General features: G+C 40.9%; 1 protein-coding gene across 9 annotated transcripts in view; it reads right to left on the reverse strand.

Moving 5' to 3' along the window:
* The window catches only part of SORBS1 (sorbin and SH3 domain containing 1), a 426,813-nt gene that overhangs the window by 219,088 nt on the left and 185,221 nt on the right, over positions 1-22,504 (reverse strand). For all 9 annotated transcript variants that reach the window (XM_030203463.1, XM_030203457.1, XM_030203461.1 and 6 more), the window contains exon 5: positions 2,165-2,290. In XM_030203463.1, the coding sequence (XP_030059323.1) occupies positions 2,165-2,290 (126 nt within the window). The remainder of the gene's footprint in view (positions 1-2,164; positions 2,291-22,504) is intronic.

Here is a 22,504-nt window from a genome sequence, read left to right on the forward strand (position 1 = left end):
TGGAGACTTTTTGGGGTTCAAATTGAATCTTACAAAGTCAGAGAAATTGGCCTCTGCCAACACTATATATAGAGATTGGGCAGGTCCCTTCCCATTACATGGGCCGACACCTCATTTTGATATCTGTGAATTCAATTAGCAACTGATACTAAGCAACTGTATAAATTGAATGTTGCTAAACTCCTTGAGACAACAGATAGATATTTGAGTAACCGGACAAATCTCCACCTCCAATGACCTCGAAGTCCACATTAAATTTCTCACATCTCTGTGAAGTTGGCACTTAAAGAAAAAAAATAAATATAATTTTGTACTGCAAAACGTTTAGGAATGTTTCTACAGAGGAAGTGGACACCAGAATTTTCAGGAAAATTGTCTCCAAAGATATTAGTCCATAAGCTATTTCCATCAATGTGGATGTTCAAAAGTATACAGTTTTGTTATCAGAGAGCCTGGGGGTATCAACAACAGAAGTCGAGAACACTAATGTAGAACCTTGTAACTATAAACATCAAGACTATTAAGTCAGCTGTTTATGCTTCCATTCCTGCACATTCCTCTAGGCCCTTCTTTCAACTCTGAAAGGTACACATGGCAACCCAGTACAAAAAGTTATTCAGTGCCATCTTTAAAATTGTTGACAGCAAAGATGAAGGAAACCAAGCTCCTTTAGCTTCCATCTTTGGTCATCATTGGATGAGGTAGGATATGTGGAGGATATTTTGGAGAAGAGGGCATGGAGGAAAGCCAAGGACATGGAACCCCCATTTTCTTGTGTACAGGAGACATGGGAAACTGGAGTTCAGGCGGGGAGGGGGGGCTGAAGGGAGCATCAGGCCTCATAGCTCCATGCACACTGCTCCTTCCATTTTGAGTCAACTAGCATGGATGTTTTCTATAAGAAGTTAGTGTACAAAGAATTTCTCTCTTTATTTTTTGTAGTTATCGTGGTCTGGCTAGTTTGGCAAAAATTTAAGGACTGATATCCAAAAGTATCTATTTGGCTAAATTGCAGTAATAAACTGGATAAATAATCAATTGTAAAATTCCTCTCTCACACACTTTTTAAATTCTGCTAAACAGTTTGATGTCTAGCCAAAATGTATCCAGTTAACTCTGACAGGGGAAACAGGAATGCCATGAGCAGGCCAAACGTTTTGCCAGATAGTGTTAATATTCACCACTCATCTGGCTATACATATGTGGTGGCAGTTGGCCACAGACATAGTCGGTCTAAAGTTAACTGGGCAAATATCCCTCCTGAACGAAAAAAAATAAAGCTGACGCCCACTTCCTGCTGTCAAGATCTCACCCAGCCTGCAGCCTCCTTTCTCCAATGGCTCCATCACAAAAGTTAAAACAACCTACAAACCATATTGCCTCCCTCCTGCTCTGTACATTTTAAAGAAAAATACAGAAAATAGGGATTCTCCTCCCCTCCCTCTGCACAATTGTGGGGGAGGGAGGAATCATAAACTCCCATTCTCTTTAGTTATGGAATTATCCTTTCCCTTATTTTCAGCAGCTTTTGGCCTCTGAGTTTTGGTTTGTCTCCTCGGCCTGCTGACTTTTACCCATGGAAATGGACTTTTTGAAAACTGTTATCAAAAACAGCGAAGATGACGCAAAAAAGAAAAAATGAAAAATAAAAAATAAAAAAGAAAGAAACAACAAAAAGCAAGCAGATAAAAAGTAAAACTGACCACGCTCTATTCAAATAAAAGTACTTAGTCACATACTGTTGAGACATTTGTGAGCTTGTGGTTAGGTCATTGGAGGCAACAAAGTGAGTAGTTTTGCATTTTCAAAATTGCGTACTGTTTTGCCCACAATATGCACCCCCCCCCCCCAAAAAAAAAATAAGCGAGTGTAAATCTCTGCAAGTGTTAGTGCACAGTCTTGCTTCAACATCTAATGTAAACCCACAGTTTAGTTATTGGTTCTAAGAATAGGTCATAACATGTTCCCGCATGCCCTGGAATTTTTCTGTGCATTTTCTATACCCTCTTTCACTACCTATTTTATGCTCCCTTCCCTCCCCCCCCCCCCAGTCGTCACCCTCTCACCCACTACTCCTGTTTTCCTTTAAAGTCCTGCTCCTTCCACTTTCAGTCTCCTCCCTTCTCCCTATTCCCTTCAAAGACCTCACCCCTCGCACGCTTACTTTGTGAGAGCTCTCTGTCTTGGGAGGGTAAGGGGCTGCTGCTTTGTGCCGTTTCATAAGTAGGCGATGTTGATGCCCGGAGAGTAACTGCTCCTTTTCCACTGCACACTGTCGCAGGATCCATTTCTGAAAAAAAGAAAGGAATACATGTGCAAATTAAGAAGGTAATTCTTTAAACCTTTTTGCCACGTAAAAGGCCTCTTATAAAATTAGTTCTTGCACAAGTAGGTGTGGCACATATCTGTAGAGTAGTTGTGCTCAGGGGAGGGGTTTGGGTGGAGCTGTGATTTATGTGCATATCTGTGTACCCTTCTCCACCACCACCAACTCCAGGCTCCGCTCATTCTGCCTCGCCTCACCCTATGCTTGGAATAAACTTCCTGAGCCCTTATGCCAAGCCCCCTCCCTCCCCATCTTCAAATCCTTGCTCAAAGCCCACCTCTTCAATGTTGCTTTCAGCACCTAACCTTTATACCTTTCTGGAAATCTAGACTGCCCCTATTTGACTGACTGTACATTTGTCCTTTAGATTGTAAGCTCCTTTGAGCAGGGACTGTCCTTTTATGTTAAATTGTACAGCGCTGCGTAACCCTAGTAGCGCTTTAGAAATGTCAAGTAGTAGTAGTAGTAGTACTTTCTGCACTAACATTAATGGTTGCTATGTCCATGTCTTCAGCTTTTGTGGGGTTGTTTTTTTTTTTTTTTGCTTTTAAGAATTTGTTTTTTTTAATTGTCACAAACAGCAACGCAAACATTGTACATTAGTCCAGTCACTATTTATAAAATGAATTTTGCTCAAAGGGCTGATGTAGGAGAGTTCACCACTGCTATAAACTGCAAACAAGCAGTAAGTATTTTAATAAAACAGAAGCCTCAACTACCCTGAGGATAGCCTAGAGACACCTAAAGTTTGAATATAATGTAAAAGTTGATAATAAGCAAAATATTGTTCGCCCCCTTGGAGCCAACTGCTGCTAAGTTTGCCAACACCTTGACTGAGCCATCCTCACATGTTCCACTAAAGTAAGTCTAGTCCACTCCGAATATCCATTCACTGGGGGAAAGAGGGATTACCCCGAATGAGCAATTTTGTGGTAGTATTTTATAAATCTACTCATCTATATCTCTTTATAAAACAGGCTAAAAAATGATGCTTTCCCGCCCCATTTAACCTAGGTGCCCTGTCATAAAAGTAAACTCCTAAACACAAAAACTACAATATTTCAACACTAGCTTCACAGGACATGTTTTAACACCTTTTAGTTCCGCATTTAGACCAGAGCCCCAGTCTATGACAAATGCTGAGAATTTGCTCCTTGCTTTGTAGTTATGGTACAATGACTACACTAGCCTTCCTCTTTCTCTTGTAGCAGCTACCACTTCTACTCTCCTTCTCACAGCCATCGCAAAGGTTACCCCTGCCCAATGCCACCATCACTACCTGTCTTCTTTCCTGCTCATAGTTTTGCTTTGCCTCTCCCTCCCTCCTACTTGCTGCAGCTCTGCACTGCCACTACTGCTGCAATCTCATACCTGTGACTGGTATCAGGCAGCTCCCAGTCAACACCCACACAGAAACAACATCAGGAGGGTTTATGAAACTGAGGGGAGAGGGTGGGACACTGTGAAGGAAGGCAGAAAAGAAAGACTGGAAGGGAAGAACTGAAAAAACTGGAGAGATAGAAGGAAGGAAAGGGGTGGGAGGAGATAACAGAGATGGGTTGTAGAAGAAACATCTGCGAGAGAACAGTTTCCAGTGAGACAGCAGGACAATAGATGAAACAAAGGAGAGAAGCAAGCAAGTAACCAACAGGAAAAGGAACAAAAAGAATAATGAGGTAAATATTCAGCGGGATGGATGATCTTAATAGACTTAAGATGGATACATCAATAAAGATGGGTTTTTTTCCTTAATTGATTTATAAACTCAATGTTTTGGGCAGTTTAATATTGGACTCGCTTGTTGAGACTTTTTTTTGCTTTTGTTTAACATCTATAGTAATGGATCATGTGGTTTAAGTAGTCTGTCTGGGATGAATGAATGGTATGAGTGAGTTTAGAATGATTTTATCTACATATCTTATATTCAATTAAAACATTTTCACATCGTATGTGTTAGTGGTCTGCAGTATATTTGTTTATGTGTGAAATGCAATATTTACTCCGATTTATCTATAATTATCCCCTGTATCTGAATTAATAATTAAATTATATCCCCAAGTATCTTAAAAGAATTGTCTGCCCATTGTAAAGGAAAGGGACACACCAAATCTTGTTTGACCTCATCAGCCATTGGTAAGGACAGGGATTTAGTCAAATTCAATTTAGATCCTGAGAAACTGACAAATTTCTGAAAGCTTTCCATCAAAGTTGCTAGCGAAGTTTGAGGTACTACAAAATGAACCAGCAAATGCTGAGATTTTAAACTCGTTACATAAGAACAGTCATACTCCTGCAGACTGATGGTCCATCTATGTCCCGTATCCTGCCCCTAGCAGTGGACAATCCAGGCCACAAGTACCATACTTTGTAAGCGCACTGAACCCACTCTATGTAATTATGTCATCTCTGTGATACATTGTTTCCATACCTGTATTATCTCCGTGATACTTTGTACCACACTTTGTAAGTCGCACTGAACCTGCTATCGAGCGGGAAAGAGCGGGGTATAAATGCTACAAACAAATAAATATATATCCACATTACTTGTAATTTCCCTTTCAAAGGATACAATGTCAATACAAACAGGGTGAGAGAGGGCAGCTGTGACAAGTACCTTGATGGATATTAAATCGTTGGGATTGGATGCCATTCACAAAAAGAACTGCTTGGGGCTAGAATACAGAGCTAAAATTGCTACTTGAAAGGGACCATGTATACAATAAGAATCTAGAACCCCAAATAAAAAATTCCAGGTACTCTGCTGAACGCCTTCTCTGCGTCAAAACTGACTAACCAAGAAGGTTGCTCCCTATGGTGCACGGCTTCCAGCGAGGTTAGAATAGCTCTCACATTCTTTATCACAATACGACCCCTTACAAACCCTGCCTAAAGTTCTGCAAACAGAGGGGGAGGAATCTGTGCCAATCTATTAGCCAATATTTTTGCAAACAATTTGACCTCAAAATTTGGCAAAGAGATTGGCCGATAAAATGCAGGCTTCAGGGGATATTTGCCTTGCTTCACTAACACTATTACCTGAGCTAATTGTAGTTCAAGACTGTGTGCTATGAGCTCACAACATGTGTTAAAGTCCCAGTCACCTAGATACAATGTCTTCCATATATCTACCAAATCGAGGGAGGTGTACAACAATAACAACCCTTTATTGAAGGAAATTTTCTCTCTCGGTACAAGATCAGATTTGTCAATCATTGGGTCCTGTAGCATAATAAAATCCCCAACTAAAATTATAGGCAAAGTCTGTTGTTAAAGCAACATGGTCATGAGATTCTGATAAAATATCTATCATAAACATTCAGGGAATATGTGTTATATAACAATATAGGTTTTTTTTGCTCTACGGCCATCTCAGCCAAGACAAATTTATCATTAGGGTCTTGCACACTTTGATGTATTACCACATCCAAACCCCCACAAAACAAAATAACGCTCGCCTTACATTTTATTGCAAGCACGTCTAAAATGATTCCCACCCACCATTTGTTTAGCTTATTTAGCATGCTTCTCCGAGGACAGTTTTTTGTCTGTTAATATCTTGGAGAATATTTTGTCTCTTTATGGGGGAGGAAATGCCCCCCACATTCCAAGAAACGTATTTAAGAGGCAATCCAAACAAGAAGAGATAAATAAGATCACGTATCAATTGAAGCAAGGCTGTCCTAGCCAGCAGTCCTCTCCAAGGGTGAAGAAATCCTGAGAGATGAAATTAAGATGCCCCTCCTCACATCAATATAAGACCCATGTACTAAAGAAAAAAAATTGTTCCACTGTTCTCTCACCCCTTCCCCCTATCCCTCTCCTGCTCACCCCTTCCCTAACTTCCTTCATCTTCCTTCTGCTGATACATCCACATTTGGGACAAAGGCCACTGAGGGACCACCCCCTCACCCCAAGAGCTCGTAGCTTAGAAACTGTCTTGAAATATAAACATGCAATAAAAAAGTCAAAAGTGTCCAAAACCATAACAAAGACCATAATAGCTTTTAATTATGTACACAAGAAATCATAGAAAAGAAGTACAAAGCCTGGAAAAACATGTATTTTGGGAAAAGAAAAATATTTAAACTTACAAATACTCAAAATTTGGCCTGACACTGTGCATACTAAGAAGCAAACTAAGTTCTGGTCTCTGACAATGTTGATAGATTATACGCTTTGAATTTTCCTGCTAAGTAGGATTAAGGTTGACTTCCTTGATCCTTCCAGTTTAGTGGTTTGGGAGTACTCCAACAATGAAGATGAACCTTCTCTTCCCTTGAATATTTCTGCTTGATATGCTGCCTATTCATATACCTCCAGTGTCTTCAGAGACTTAGAAAAAAATAGTTCTTGCTTTTCTCTGGAAGAAGAAAACCCTATATTTTCGCACCATGTTCTAACAAAAGACAGAGAGAGAGAAAAAAGACTTGATGTCAAGGATTTAAAACTTTATTATTTATTCCTTTTACAGATGAGTGTCATCTGGAATGTTAGATAGGGGCCCTGTTATGAAATAGTGCATCTATATGGATAAGCTCTCCATATACAGTTACATGTGTAAAATTCAGCTGAAACCACTGGTAACTAGGAACAGTGGCGTTCCTAGGGGGGCTGACACCCGGGGTAGATAGCTGATGCGCCCCACCCCCTGGGTGCAGCGCGACCCTCCCCCTGGCGAAGGAACTCCGCCCGGGTGCACGCCGCTGGGGGGGGGGTGCCGCACGCCTGTCCGCTTCGTTCGTTTCCATGCTCCCTCTGCCCCGGAACAGGAAGTAGCTGTTGATTACAATCTACAAACAGCTGACGATAGCACTGATGTCGAGATATGCGCCTACACACAGGCAACAATGGCTGATGATGAAACAGATGATGAAATGAGCAGCGAGGCACACGCTAACAAAATTCAACAACCTCCTGTCACTTTTGCAAGAGCGCTGAAGAGTCTCAACACCGTGCGGGCCTATCTGGAGGCCACTGGATGTCAGTGCTATGACAGTTTTTACCATCTGGCAGACGTAGTCTATGGAACTCACAGACACAAGAGTGTACAGAGGACTATGACTGATTACTTCAAGTAAGCCTAACGTCAGCTGAAGAGCATAGGTACAAATCAAAGTAGGGTATACACAAAAAGTAGTACACATGAGTTGTCTTGTTGGGCAGACTGGATGGACCGTGCAGGTCTTTTCTGCCGTCATCTACTATGTAACTATGTTACTATGTCAGTTAACGGAGACTGTATACTGTATGTATAATAAACAGTACTGTACATATGTTTATCAGATGTCAAGCTTCTTTGGGTCACAACGGTTAAGTGCACGCTCCGGTTAACTGCATGTATTTCTTTGGTCCCAGATCCTTGCACTTAAGCAGACTGCACTGTACATATATATATATATATATATATATATATATATATATATATATATATATATGTGTGTGTGTGTGTATATATATATATATATATATATATATATATATATATACACACACACATATACATACATAACATACATATACATATATACACATGCACACCTTTGTATAATATAAGTTATACTTACCAGTACTTTAAATCCAGAACATGAAATTTAAAGCCCAATATTGGAGTTGGAAAGCAGAAAAATAGAGAAGTCGGAGTTAAAGGTTTAGTGAAACAACTCCACAGCCTTGGTAGTAACTGTTTCCCTTCTAGGACCTGAATAGCTTTTGGCCTGGTCAAATTCCTTCTTCTTATGCAAGAACCTCAAATACACCTTTCCAGTTAAAAACCAGCTATTATCAATTATTTATTAGGATTTATTTACCGTCTAATTTGAAGGCATCCACTCAGCTATTACTGTAGTTTCCAGTTTTACCGGTATCAATCAGATCTCACCAAAAGTGTTTTGTCATTTTGGATTCCCAAAACATTAAAAAAATATCCTTCGGAATAAAAAAAAAGTAAATAAATAACTTCGGGATCCTTTTACTAAGATGTATTAGGTGCTAACACACACCTAACATAGCAAAAAAAAAAAAAAAAAAGAAAAGGCCTAACAAGAGACGTGTTAATTCATTCTGCATTAGTTAGGGATGTGCGTGTGCGCTAAACCACATGCTAATTATTTTTTTGTATTTTTTTAAGGAATGTGTTAGGGGCAGAGAGTGGGTGTTCCTGACCTAACCAATTAGCGTATCTACATTACTGCACGATAACTGATTAGCACTTGGCTAACATGGGAGCCCTTACTGCCTACAAAATACTGCCTGAGTAATTTTTTTTAATGGCCACACCCCAGGGGCAACATTAGCGTATAAACATTAAGGAAATAAATAGAAAATCAGGATTTTTATGACCATGGTAAAAATGGCCTTGGCACATGGGAATGACCCATGTAAAGGCGCACTAAGGCCATTTGTTACTGCAGCTTAGTGAAAGGACCCTTAAAAATTCTTATTTTAAACATCCTGTGCTGCAAAGTTACATTTTATCCTGACAACTCATCTGGTTAAAATTTAACCACTTAAGTTTGGGAGGAGCAAGGGGCATGCTGGAGGCATTGTCTTAAGATAAATGGATAGTGCCAGCATTCAGAACTATTCTGTTAGTTTTATGCTGTTAAGCAGAAACACACATTCAGCAGTTCGACCTCCCATGTAAGTTGGCTGAAACATTATACAGTTCATCTTTAAGCAGATATCACCATATCGGCCCCTAGGGAGATTACTTGCTGTCAGTACAGAAATACCCTTCCCTCTCTCCCTGAACTGAGGTTGGCCTCTCCTCCACAGACTATGGGGCCCTTTAACTAAGCTGTGGTAGGCTCTATGAGCGTGCACCAAAACGAGATTGCCACCAGGCCAGCATGCCCTCCTGGAGGTAATTTCAGATTTGTCACGCGCCTATAACGCTTGGATGAATTATTTATTTATTTCCTCCTAAGCGGCACTTGGCGCGTGAAAACTGGTCACCTCGTATGTAGCATGTGAGCCTTTACCGCTAGATCAGTGGGTGGCGTTATGGGCTCAGGCTGGTTTCATTTTTGCCCCAGGCCCTTTTCCAGTCCCATTAAAAAAAAAAAAACTCATTTTTGTAGATACTTCTTCTCTAAACATGTCCACTTTCCTTTGACATTATTTTGGGGCCAATGCATTAAAAACTTATGTTTACAAAAGGTTTCACAAAAACGTTTCTATGTCCTGACAAAGAATGAATTAAGGTATTAAAGTTCACAACACAAATGTGCATAATAATATTTCATAATGTATTTTTTGGGGAAGTAGGGTCTGCTCACTGAATTCCTCTCTCTCCTGGTTTCCCTGAAGACACCAACACAACTTTGGGTCATCTAATATACACAGGTTCTTTTATCTAGCTAACATTAGCAAGCATTACCACATTCATGCACTAAATTAAAACTACCTCACAGGCAAGGATCAGTGTAGGACAATACAAAACAAAAAGAAACCCTACAACTCAAGCAACAGCAGACGTTCAAATTAAGGATCCTCTAAGCAGCAAATTCCATAAGAGTCCCTGATGTACACAAGTCTGCTTTATAAGACCCAAGACCAACTTCAAGCGCAGTGGTGCAGGAGTAGAACTAATGCCACTGTTAAGTCAGTGCAACCCTTCTGAACGCCTTGCTTAGTCCTCCTGCTGCTGCTGCTACCTGCCAATCTTGTGCTAGCTAAACAGTTTGAGGGTCATTTTATAAGTGACTTGAGCATGTAAGACAGTATCTTATGTACTAAGTAGGTACTTATAAATTTGCAGCTCTCTGAAACTGGACCTGAAGGTTCAAACGACAAAACGGCGCCACGGGCAAGGGTAGCTTTTAGCACTCTTCCCCCCTTTCTCTTTCAGCACAGATGCTCACAGATTCACACTGACTCAAAAGCATGGCATGGTGCCAACTCCTGCACTCTCTCCCTGGCTTGATGCCCAGGGCAGTCGCTCTTACTGCTAATCCCCTTGTGAGTGTCTTGTACACAGGCTCTTGCAAACTGAACTCTATTTTCCTGAGCTCAGAGATCTGATAAAAGTGGGTGCCAGTGACCCCAAGTGGTAGGCCAGTATATGATACATAGCATCAGTTTTGTTTTTACTTCTCTTATCCTGACAGCCTATTTCTGTGCCCCTTCTAATACATCATATTATTACTTAAACAGTTTGATGGCTATTTACCATTTGTCTGTGGTCAGAGTCAATTGTATTCTATCAGTTTTCTTCCCAAGCAGCAGCCCGGGTACTTTGGCTGGGTGATTTTATTTTATTTATTTATTTATTTAGATTTTGCTCACACCTTTTTCAGTTGTAGCTCAAGGTGAGTTACATTCAGGTACACTGGATAGTTCTCTGTCCCAGGAGGGCTCACAATCTAAGTTTGTACCTGATTGATGGAACCACCTCTAAAAGTTAATTAAAGGGCAGGTATCATCATGATCTGTTTGAGAGGAGCTGTGAGGGGGTCTCTGGTGCTACAGTGCTGCATCTGTTTGCATGATTTCAAAACAAGAGCTCTTTTGCTCAAGGCTTTAATTTCTTGCTGCTTCTGGAAAGATTGTGGTTCCACTGAGTAAATTCCACAAGCAAAACTTGGTACAGAAAGTGCTGCAAGATTTTGAGAAGACTACTCCCACAGAGATTTTTTGATTCCACTCTTTTTCTGTGGATCATTTCCCCTCCAGAATGTAGAATGGAAGTGAGGCCAGAACACTGCTCATTGGAGGATGGGGGGGGGGGGGGGGGGGGGTGCTAGAAGGAAGTAAGAATTTGTACTTTTAACTCTGTCTGTTTCTGGCTGTTTTTACTACTGCAGGTTTGGAGCATTTTATGTTACCAGTTGTATTCGCATTAATCTCGGCATCTATCAGTGTCTTCAAATTTTGCCATTTTCACTGTTTTTTGAAATACTTGCAATTTTGGGAATCTATGATCATTGCAAGACCCCTGATACAGGCAACTTTGCTGAAACGCGGACAGTGTCGGGTCTGTCCAATAAAATATTGAGTTGACACCTCTCTTCCTGAAGGCTCCTTGTGCTTTTGTTTTGGTTTTTTTTACTCCTGTGTGAGTGTACTTTGATTTCCCTCGCCTGTGTTGCTTCTAATGATTAACATTTCTTGCACTTATCAGTGGAAAAGCAGAGAACTGTACCTGTGGGTGCAAGTCCTGGAAAAGAGGAGTGTTTATATACAAGGGTGCAAGGTCTTGAGAAAGAGATGTATAGAGAGTAGTAGACAGGAGTATGTCAGAGTGTGAGATGAGAAGAAAGGGTTGTGTTTAAGGGCATAGGGTCAAGAAAAAAGGATCTGTTTGAGAGTGATGGGTCAAAAGAGAAGTATGCTAACTCTACTTTTGTGATTTTGGTGTTCTTCCTAAAGTTGGGGGTTCTACCTTCTTGAACATATTTTGTCAGGCACAGGAGTTTGCGGGTTCAAGTATCAGGAAAGAAAGATGTATCTGAATGTCAAAATCAGGAGCAGGGTCTGTGGGAAGAATAGAGTTTGAGTTAAGAACACAAGGTGAAGTGAGAAATGAGTATGAAAAGGAAAGGTCATGTGACAAGGGTGTATCAGTGCATGAGGACAGGAATACTGTGTTAATGTGTGTTCAGGGTTAGAATTATTTTGTGATTAGAGTATTAACTTGTGAATTACGTAGGACAGCTTCTGTTAGGATGTAATTAGGCACTGCACTGGACTGAAGCTAATAACATGAAGAAACAGAGACAACTCTTTTCCTTTCCAACAATGAAGAAAGAAACTGTGCAATAATTTGTGCATAAAGAAGAAAGTCAATGCATGTGGATTAGCTGTAAAGCTCAATAGCTTGTGAAATTGAACAGTAAAGGCAGGTAATTTTAAGGATGAGCAGTAACAATGACAAATGTGAAGATGCTCTGAGCACACCTGTGTGTGGAAATGATACCTGTGGGAAGTGGTATATCAGAAAAGCTTTCATCTTTCCACAGGACAGATTCTAACAGCTGAAAGACTTCACACTGCTGGTGGATCTCACAGAAGCCGAGGAGCTGTAACCCAGAGACAGAACAGTCCCCAGCTTGCCAAAGCCTTCAGGAACTCGGCACAACAAAGGCAGGAAATGTCACACAGAGAGCAGTCCTCAGCACTGATGTAATCCAAAACCCATAAGAGAGTTCAGCTAGCTGTGACACCACAGCATGTAACTGTTCAGAGAAGTAGCATCAGAAAACACAGACAGGAGTTCCCTACAGTTAGTACATATAGATGTATCACAAAAAGGAGCAAATTTAACATATCCAGAGGACAAACTCTTACTTCTCATCCTGAAATCATTGTGCAGTTTTATCAGAGAACTACCATTTCCTCAACCATAAATGGTGTAAAAAGCTGTTTTCCCCCTCAGGCTGGAATCAGTGGGCCTTTTTTCTCCTATTCTGTACCTTTGTAAAAAGTCTACTGAATAAGGCTTAGTGTGCACTGCTATAGAAGAATTCTCTTTTTCACACTGGAACCAGTATATGTCACTACGGCAGGGCCTACCAGGTGGGCTGACAACAGGAATGATTCCCACACAGGAAAAGTTTCCAGTGCCAGTAGGCTGTGGCAAACTTATTCAAGTAACCCACAAGCTTCAGAAATGGGACTGCTGACCTCTCTAAAAAAAAATCCCTGTGTGAGTTTCCTTGAAATATAGGAGCTTCACAAGTATCTTACCCAGTGCTGAAGGGTGCAGGTTCTCAAATTACAGTTGAAAACAACCTTTCTTTTAGGCATCCCAGTTAAGGAACAATTTTTATTCCTGCTTTTCAGTTACCCTGTAGCTCTCTATCCTCTCTGAGGATCAGGGGTGAAAGCGGCAAACTTCTTCCTGTTGGTCCTACTCTTTCCCTGGTTATTCTGCTCTTATTTCTTCAAACCCAGCTGGATTGGATAGGCTCTTTCTCTTCCCAAAACCCACCTCTAGGGACCCTGTGATGTGGGGTTTAAAAAAAAGGTTTGGATGGCTTCCTAAAGGAAAAGTCCATAGACCATTATTAAAATGGACGGGAAAATCCACTGCTTATTTCTAGGATAAGCAGCATAAAATGTATTGTACTTTTCTGGGATCTTGCCAGGTACTTGTGACCTGCATTGGCCACTGTTGGAAACAGGATGCTGGACTTGATGGACCTTTGCTCTGTCCCAGTATAGCAATACTTATGTATTTATCTCTAGGATTACTAACTTTTCAGATTAAGCTCTGTTTCCTGCTCTCTCTGCTTTTGGCAACTAAAGATCCTCTATGGTTATCCATTGCCCTTTTAAACTCTATTACTATTTTTAGTCATCACCATCTGCCCCAGGAGAACATTCCACACTTATATCATCCTTTCTATGAAAATAATATTTCCTCATGTTCGCCTCAGTCTATCCCATTCCTTCCTGTCAGCATCTTGGGCCTGCTTCTGACACATCTGTCTGGAAGAGAAATTATTTACTACAGTCAACATTTTCTTTACATTGGTATTTATTAAAAGTTATCTGGTTAACAACTCTGTGCATCATACTTGTATCAGATTAGGGGAGTGGCCAAGCTGGAGAAATTCAGGATAAAATTTCTGTAATGAGTTGGGCCTATAAAGTCCTAGATCATCTGTCACTGCATCTTCTTCAATTTATGGTATTAGAAGAAAGATGTTATCTCCACTATAGATGAGGGACAGGCACAGAATTTGTATGAGCTTGAAAATCTCTTTATGTGGGTAAGATTTCTTAGTAACTCCAGAGATTCAGGAGTGAGTCTGTATGTCCTTCTTTGGATATTCTTTCTTATTTACCACCCTAAAATCTTTTTTTTTTGTTTGTTTGTTTCCTTTCTTTCCCATTTCCTCTTCTCGTCCTTACTGTGACACTACACCCCTTTTATTTATTTGAGAACGCTTGATATTGCGCTGATTCCATGTGATTGCTGCTAGGTGGTTTACAAATTAAGCAATAAGAAAATTAAGAAGAAATTACTATCCTAATAATATAGAGCACAATAAGACGGTAAAAGATCTGACAAGGAGTGAGATAAGAAGGGAGTATGGGGGAGGGCTTGAGGAAGGAAGAAGGAAAATGTTACCGCCCACCAGCAAAGGGGAAAAGGAGATCAACCATAGCACATCTGAACAGTCAAGTTTGGTATATTTTCTCTCCCTTTCAACAAGGGACTACAATTGAACCAAAACAACTTTTAAAATGGATGGCTGAGCAGTAGCAACTAGCCAAGGGACTGAACAATAATTCACCTACCAGTTCATCCAGCAGAAGCAGCAGGCAGAACTCCATTATTTAGTAATTCCTACAGGTATAACATGGATCTAGCTTTTGCCTATTTTCTCCATCCATGTGCAGTTTTTCTCCTCTTTTCCCTTTCATTCATCTCCATCCATGTGCATCACCTTCTTTTTGCTTTCCACCCCTCCATCCATGTCCAGCATTTCTCCTCTCACATCCCTTGCATCCATGTCCAGCACTTTTCCCCTCCCTTTCATCCATGTCCAACATTTCTCCTCTCTCTTCCCTCCCTGTATCCATATCCAGCAATTCTTCTCTCTCTCCTCCCTCCATTCATTCATGTCCAGCATTTCTCCTCTCTCTTTTCCATCCATGCGCATCTCCTTCTTCTGTCTTCCCTCCCCTCCATCTGTGTCCAGCATTTCTCCTCTCTCCCCTACTCTCTTCTCTATCCATGTCCAGCAATTCTCTTCTGCCCCCTGTCCTCCCCCATCCATGTTCAGCAATTCTCCTCTCTCCCCTGCCCTCCCCTCCATCCATCCATGTCCAGCAATTCTCCTCTCTCCCCTGCCCTCCCCTCTCATCCATGACCAGAGATTCTCCTCTCCCCTGTCCTCCCCTCCATGTCCAGCGATTCTCCTCTCTTCCCTGCCCTCCTATCCATGTCCAGAAATACTCCTATCTCCCCTGTCCTCCCCCTGCTATCCATGTCAAGCAATTCTCCTCTCCCCCCCTCCTTCTCCCACTGCCTGCCTGCTTGAGAATCTGGGCCCCCAGCAGTAATCAGCCAGTACAAGGCCTGGCACCAGTGCTGACGAACCTTCACACCCAATGCCATGCGATCGGGAAGGCTATGTTACTTCCAGCCTCGTCACATATGCATCAGAGGGGCGGTACCAACAGGGCCTCCACGAGCGGATAGGCTCAAAAGCTGAGTGTACTGGTGTTGGCTCTTGTACTGATTGATCATGGACCTGGACTTCTCAAGCAGGCAGTGAGGAAATGGGAGCAGTGAGAGAGAGAGTCAGGAGGTAAAAAAGGTGCCGGTACACTGTACTGGAGCGTACGACACAAAAAAAGCACTGCTACCTCTACAGATCATGGCATCCACTTTTAATCCGAAGCTGCTAGCGGTTTGTTCCTTCCCAGAGGACCACTAGACTACCAGGCTGGTAAGGCTAGGCCTAGTGTGGGGGGTGGGGGGGGGGACTGCTAGGACATGAGCTCGAACCTTGTTGGGGGGAGGTCTGTCCAGGGGAGGGAAGGGGAAATCAGCTTAAGACTGCCATCCACACTTTATGCAAGTGCATGCTGATATTCAGAGTCTGCATTCACATAGCAAGCAAGCAAGGTTAGGATTGTTTTTGTCCCATCTCCCTTGGAAGGGTATGCCACCACCTTCTTCATGAAAAAGTATTTCATGACATTACTCCTCAGTCTACTATCCTGCAACCTCAATTCATGTCCTCTAGTTCTACCACTTCTCTATCTCTGAGAAAGATTTGTTTGTATATTAATAACTTTCAAGTATTTAAATGCCTATATCGTATCTCCCTGTCACTCCTTTCCTTTAGGGTATACACCTTCAAGTCTACAAGTCTCTTCTCATATATCCTTTGGCTTAAATCCTCTATTTTTGTCACCTTCTTCTGAACCGCTTACGTCCTTAGCGAGATATAGCCTCCAAAACTGAATACAATATTCTGAGTGCGACCTCACCAATGACTTGTACAGGGGCATTTACACCTCCTTTCTTCTGCCGGTTATACCTCTCTCTTTGCAGCCTAGCATCCTTCTAGCTCAAGGTCAACATTGTTTTGCCACCTTGAGATCCTTAGACACTAACACCCCAAGGTCTTTAGGTAACTAGCGGGTATGATACTCATGTTCTTCTAACCACATTGATTGCTCTTTGTTATCTAACCATCGCATTGACATTGTAACAGGGAATCGATCTTCTAAACAGAAAAGTTCAATATTAAGAAAGAGGCAATCTTATAATATCCCTGTTAATTTATTACCTGAAATTAGTTTGGATACTTCTGTTTCTATTCAGTGTTTATATTTTAATAAACATTCAATTTGTAACAAAACTTAGAAAGTTATCAGGCAGGTCTGATTTTTGATGCTGAATCTTGGTTCTCAGATTTCAGCTCTCCTCATCTGATAAATGTAAGTCCACTAGGTTATAAAGCGATTAACTGTCTATGACTAGTAAGAGAGGAGGAGGTGTTGATTTTTAAGAGTTTTCTGTCAGTTTCTCTTAAAGATAGCTATGCTGACAAGTTTTTAGGATTAATGGTTTATAACTTATCTGATGCGGATGATGAATATTCTATGAGTATTATACTCTATAGACCACCAGGACGTTGGACTAATGACCAAAGTAAATTGTTTGAATTTTTGTCTTTTTATGCAACTCATTATGACAGATTGATTATTTTGTGCGATATTAATTTGCATTTGGTTTGTTTAGATGAAAATCAATATTCAAATAGACAGTATGGGCTGTTAATTCTACTTCTGTAATCTAATACAACAAGGACTGAAAAAACAGCCAATCAAAATCCCAAAGGGTTGTATGGGGTAGCTTTCATTTAGCTGCAAGTTCCTAGAGAAATCTAGTCAGCAAAATTAATACCCCTATTATTATGTTCAAACTGGGTGGCTCCTGATGAAGCCCTAAGTGGGTGAAACGATTTGGGCCCCATTGAATGAAAATCAGCAATTGGAATATGGGGTTACCAAGCCAGCTAAATGAAAGATAACTTCATCTATGCTAAGCTGAAGCTTGAGAATCTGTGTTGACTCAGTAATATTTTGAAACTAATGTTTGAATAAGAACAATTTCAGTAGATAGCAAGTGAGAATTTTTACCCTATGAAAGAGACTAGACCACAGACACAAAAATCTTGTATAGATAACAGTGTTCTGTAGGTCAGACCTCGGTGGAAGCCTAGGTTTCAGAGGGTAAAACCCACATTCTTGTTAATTGTTGTATGACTACTCCATACAACCCTTTGGGATTTTGATTGGCTGTTTTTTCAGTCCTTGTTATTTGTTTAGATGACCCACGTTAGCTCTTTTTTTTCAGTTTATGCAATCGATAAATTGCAATTTGGGTCAGGTAGCCTCCTACTCATGTTAGAGGTCATGCATTAGATTTTATAGGTTGGTTATCTAGTTCTAATATAGATAATTTGACGTGGTCACCAACTCCATGGTCTGATCATTTTTTTACTTGGTTTTTTCCTTAAAATATCTTTTCAAAATAAGCATTCTGAGAGAGATTACAAAAGTCTGTCGTACAAGACTAGAGCCTTGTAAGTTTTGGCATGAACTAGAATTATATTTAGCTATTTGCGAATCCGCAAAGGTTTCTGTTGAGTTATGGAATTATGGGGTAAATGAAGTACTTTCTAAATTGTCTAAGCTGAAACCTGTTAAGGTTTTATGTCAAAATAATCCCTGGTATACAAAAACCTTAGCTGTTCAGAAAAGGTCTTGTAGGAAGCTTGAAAGACAGTGGAGAAAAACAGAGATGAACTACATCACACTCTAGCGTGAGAATATAAAAAAATACAAGACAGCTGTTTCTTTAGCTAAGGATAATTTTTGTGATTCATTAGTACTACAGGCTGATAATTCTTTTAAAGAGTTATTTCAAATTTTTAAGAAATTGACTGATGTGAGTATTGTTAGTTCTTCAACTCAAGTATCACAACCATCGGCAGATAGTTTAGCTATCTTTTTTTCAGACTAAAGTTCAGAAATTTAGACAGAATTTCTATATAGGACCACAAGTATATTTAAATTTTACCCCAGGTGTATTTGATGTTAGATGAGGTCCATGTAGATAGGGTCTGGAACTCATTTGATGCAGCAGTTAGGATGGATATGGTTTGTAAACTTCTAAACGATTTTTCTAAAAAAATGATGTCACTTAGATATTTGTCCTGTTTATTTATTAAGAACAATTCTGACGACTGCTGTTATTTGGGTGACTAAGCTAATGGAATCTTGTTTGTTAGATGGGGTTTATCTTGATTCGGTTTCTAATATTGTGAATACACCCATTCCTAAGTCTACTAATGCTGATCTATCTCAGGTAGAGAATTATCGACCAGTAGTGGGAGTACTGTAGATTGCAAAGCTTTTGGAATTTCTAGTCCATTATCAATTTCATAAGTTTATTTTTTCTGATGATTGCATCACGCACAACATGGATTTTGTCCCTCGTATAGTAAGAATATATAATCTAAGAATATAAGAATATAAGAATATAAGCATTGCCATACTGGGACAGACCGAAGGTCCATCAAGCCCAGCATCCTGTTTCCAACAGTGGCCAATCCAAGTCACAAGTACCTGGCAGGATCCCAAAACTGTACAATACATTTTATGCTGCAGTCCATTTTAATAATAGCTTGTGGACTTTTCTTTTAGGAACCTATCCAAACCTTTTTTAAACCCTGCTAAGAGTTTATTTACACGTTGAGTGAAGAAATATTTTCTCCAGTTTGTTTTAAATTTACTACTTTGGAGCTTCATTGCATGCCCCCTAGTCCTAGCATTGTTGGAAAGAGTAAACAAGCGATTCATATCTACCCATTCCATTGCATTTGTTATTTTATAGACCTCTATCATATCTCCCCTCAGCCGTCTTTTCTCTAAGCTGAAGAGCCTTACGTCTTTCTCTAACTTCAAAAATCAGAAATAATTTTGAGTAGAAAGGTCAGGCAGTTCTATTGCAATTTGATATCTCTGTGGCCTTTGATGCTATAGACCATTCTTTGTTGTTGTATAGGCTTACAGAATTGGGTATCGGAGGAAAAGTACTGAAATGGTTTTCGAAGTTTTGGAGGAAAATTCTTCTCTGGTATATAAAAAAAGGTTTTTTTCCCAATTCTTGGCTGCCTGGTTGTGGAGTGTCCCAGGGGTCTCCATTGTCCTCACTATTGTTTAACATTTAACTGCTTGGTTATCTCTTGGGTTACAAATAACATTATATGTTGATGACATCTTTTTTCTATGTCCTGTTTGGATACTTTTTGAAAACACTGTATCTGTGTTAATTTATAATATTAATTTGATTGATTCGTGGTGCTGGTGCCAACGTTCTGAAGCTGAATAAGCAAAAGACAAACATTGTGTAGTTTGCTGATTATGATTCATTACCTAACAAATTTTTGAAATTGGCTACAGGAGAAGTTTTGAAGATAACTACTAAGTCTAAAATCTTAGGTGTTATACTTGATTCGAAACTATCTTTTGATGATCAAACTGCAGCCTTGGTAATTCAGATTGCGCCAGTTGCGAGCAATGTGGTCTAGCTTAAGCATAAAATGCTTTCGGGCTATAGCTCAATCAGTCCTCTTACCATATTTAGGGTCCTGTTTATTAAGGTGTGCTAGCATTTTTAGCGTGCTCTAAATACTACAAAACAACCATATATTCCTATGGGTGCCTCTAGTGTTTAGCGCACGCTAAAAACGCTAACGCGGCTTAGTAAATAGGGCCCTTAGATTATGTAATTCTTTATGTGGAGGATTAACATCAAAACATTTACACAAACTACATTTGCTTTAGAATACTGCTGCTAGACTGATTTGATAGAGTTTCTCCCCTTCTTGAAAGATTACACTGGCTTCCGGTTTATTCACATATAAAGTTTAAAATACTGTATGATCTTTAAAAGTTTAGCAGGACAAAATACAGTCTGTCTTTCTAAATCTATAACACTACTATCTACAAGGCAAGCTTCTCGTTCCATCAGCTCTAGTTTGCTGCTCTTTCCAAGTTTTAGGGAGATTATTAAAAAAAAAAAAAAGTATTTGCTTAATTCTTTTCAGTATCTTGGAGCAAAAGTTTGAAATAATATAAAGCATCAGGTTAGGGCTATTCAACTTTATTTTTCATTTAGAAATCAGTTGAAGTCTATTATATTTTCAGAGATAAATATGGTTTGATTTAAGTTATTAATTAATGCCTGGAATTCCATCTAAGGTGTCCTTTTACCAAGCTGCGTAAAAAAGAGCCCTGCGCTAGCGGCGGGGACCACTTTTCCCACACTCCAGGGCCCTTTTTACCACAGCAGGTAAAAAGCCCCCAGACAAACATGGCCATGCAGTAAGAGAACTCTTACCGCGTGGCCATGTGGCGGGGAGACCTTACCGCCACCCACTGAGGTGGCGATAAGGGCTCCTGCGGTAACCGGGCAGCACGCAGCAATGCCCGATTACCGCCGGGTTACTGCCGCACAAGCCATTTATGGGTTTTTCTTTTTCCCTGAATATGGTGCACACTTGGGGTGTAACTACTGCCGGTGGCCGCCTTGGGCCAGCTGTAGTCCTGATTTAGGGCAGGATTACCAACGCTTTGAAAAAGACCCCTTAACTGAGATGCTTCTTGTCTTGTAATCCACAGTGAATCCATTTGGAGATATGGTGGAATCAGGGCCAGTCTTAGCAAGTGCGGGGCCCTATGCAGACCAATTTGATGGGCCCCCACCCCACCTCCAGGGCCAGTCAACCCTCCCTCCAAGCTCCTGGGCCATCCCCTCTGAGCTCCAAGGCCCCTCCCCCCCAGGGCTCCCCAGCTCCAGGGCTCCCCCCTCCCTCCCAGCTCCAAGGCCTCCCTCCCTCCCTGCCAGCTCCAAGGCCTCCCTGCTTCCCACCCAGCTTCAAGGCCTCCCTGCTTCCCACCCAGCTTCAAGGCCTGCCTCCCCCACCCCCCGAATTTTAAAAGTTTACCTTGTTGACTTCGGGTTACAGCGGCCGGCAGGTAGCAGCAGCAGTGAAAAGCGGAATACCATCTCCTGGACCGGATGGTATTCATCCTAGAGTACTGATAGAACTGAAAAATGAGCTTGCGGAGCTACTGCTAGTGATATGCAACTTATCCTTAAAATCGAGCTTGGTACCGGAAGATTGGAGGGTGGCCAATGTAACGCCCATTTTTAAAAAAGGCTCCAGGGGAGATCCGGGAAATTATAGACTGGTGAGTCTGATGTCGGTGCCGGGGAAAATGGTAGAGGCTATTATTAAAAACAAAATTACAGAGCACATCTGAGGACAAGAATTACTGAGACCGAGTCAGCACGGCTTTTGTGTGGGGAAATCTTGCCTGACCAATTTACTTCAATTCTTTGAAGGAGTAAACAAACATGTGGACAAAGGGGAACCGGTTGATATTGTGTATCTGGATTTTCAAAAGGCGTTTGCCAAGGTACCTCATGAAAGGCTACAGAGGAAATTGGAGGGTCATGGGATAGGAGGAAATGTCCTATTGTGGATTAAAAACTGGTTGAAGGATAGGAAACAGAGAGTGGGGTTAAATGGGCAGTATTCACAATGGAGAAGGGTAGTTAGTGGGGTTCCTCAGGGGTCTGTGCTAGGACCGCTGCTTTTTAATATATTTATAAATGATTTAGAGATGGGAGTAACTAGCGAGGTAATTAAATTTGCTGATGACACAAAGTTATTCAAAGTCGTTAACTCGCGACAGAATTGTGAAAAATTACAAGAGGACCTTACGAGACTGGGAGACTGGGCGGCTAAATGGCAGATGACGTTTAATGTGAGCAAGTGCAAGGTGATGCATGTGGGAAAAAAGAACCCGAATTATAGCTACGTCATGCAAGGTTCCACGTTAGGAGTTACGGACCAAGAAAGGGATCTGGGTGTCGTCGTCGATAACACACTGAAACCTTCTGCTCAGTGTGCTGCTGCGGCTAGGAAAGCGAATAGAATGTTGGGTATTATTAGGAAAGGTATGGAAAACAGGTGTGAGGATGATATAATGCCGTTGTATCGCTCCATTGTGCGACCGCACCTTGAGTATTGTGTTCAATTCTGGTCGCCGCATCTCAAGAAAGATATAGTAGAATTGGGAAAGGTGCAGCAAAGGGCGACTAAAATGATAGCGGAGATGGGACGACTTCCCTAT

The sequence above is a fragment of the Microcaecilia unicolor genome, chromosome 5, assembly GCF_901765095.1.
Source record: "Microcaecilia unicolor chromosome 5, aMicUni1.1, whole genome shotgun sequence".
NCBI lineage: Eukaryota > Metazoa > Chordata > Amphibia > Gymnophiona > Siphonopidae > Microcaecilia > Microcaecilia unicolor.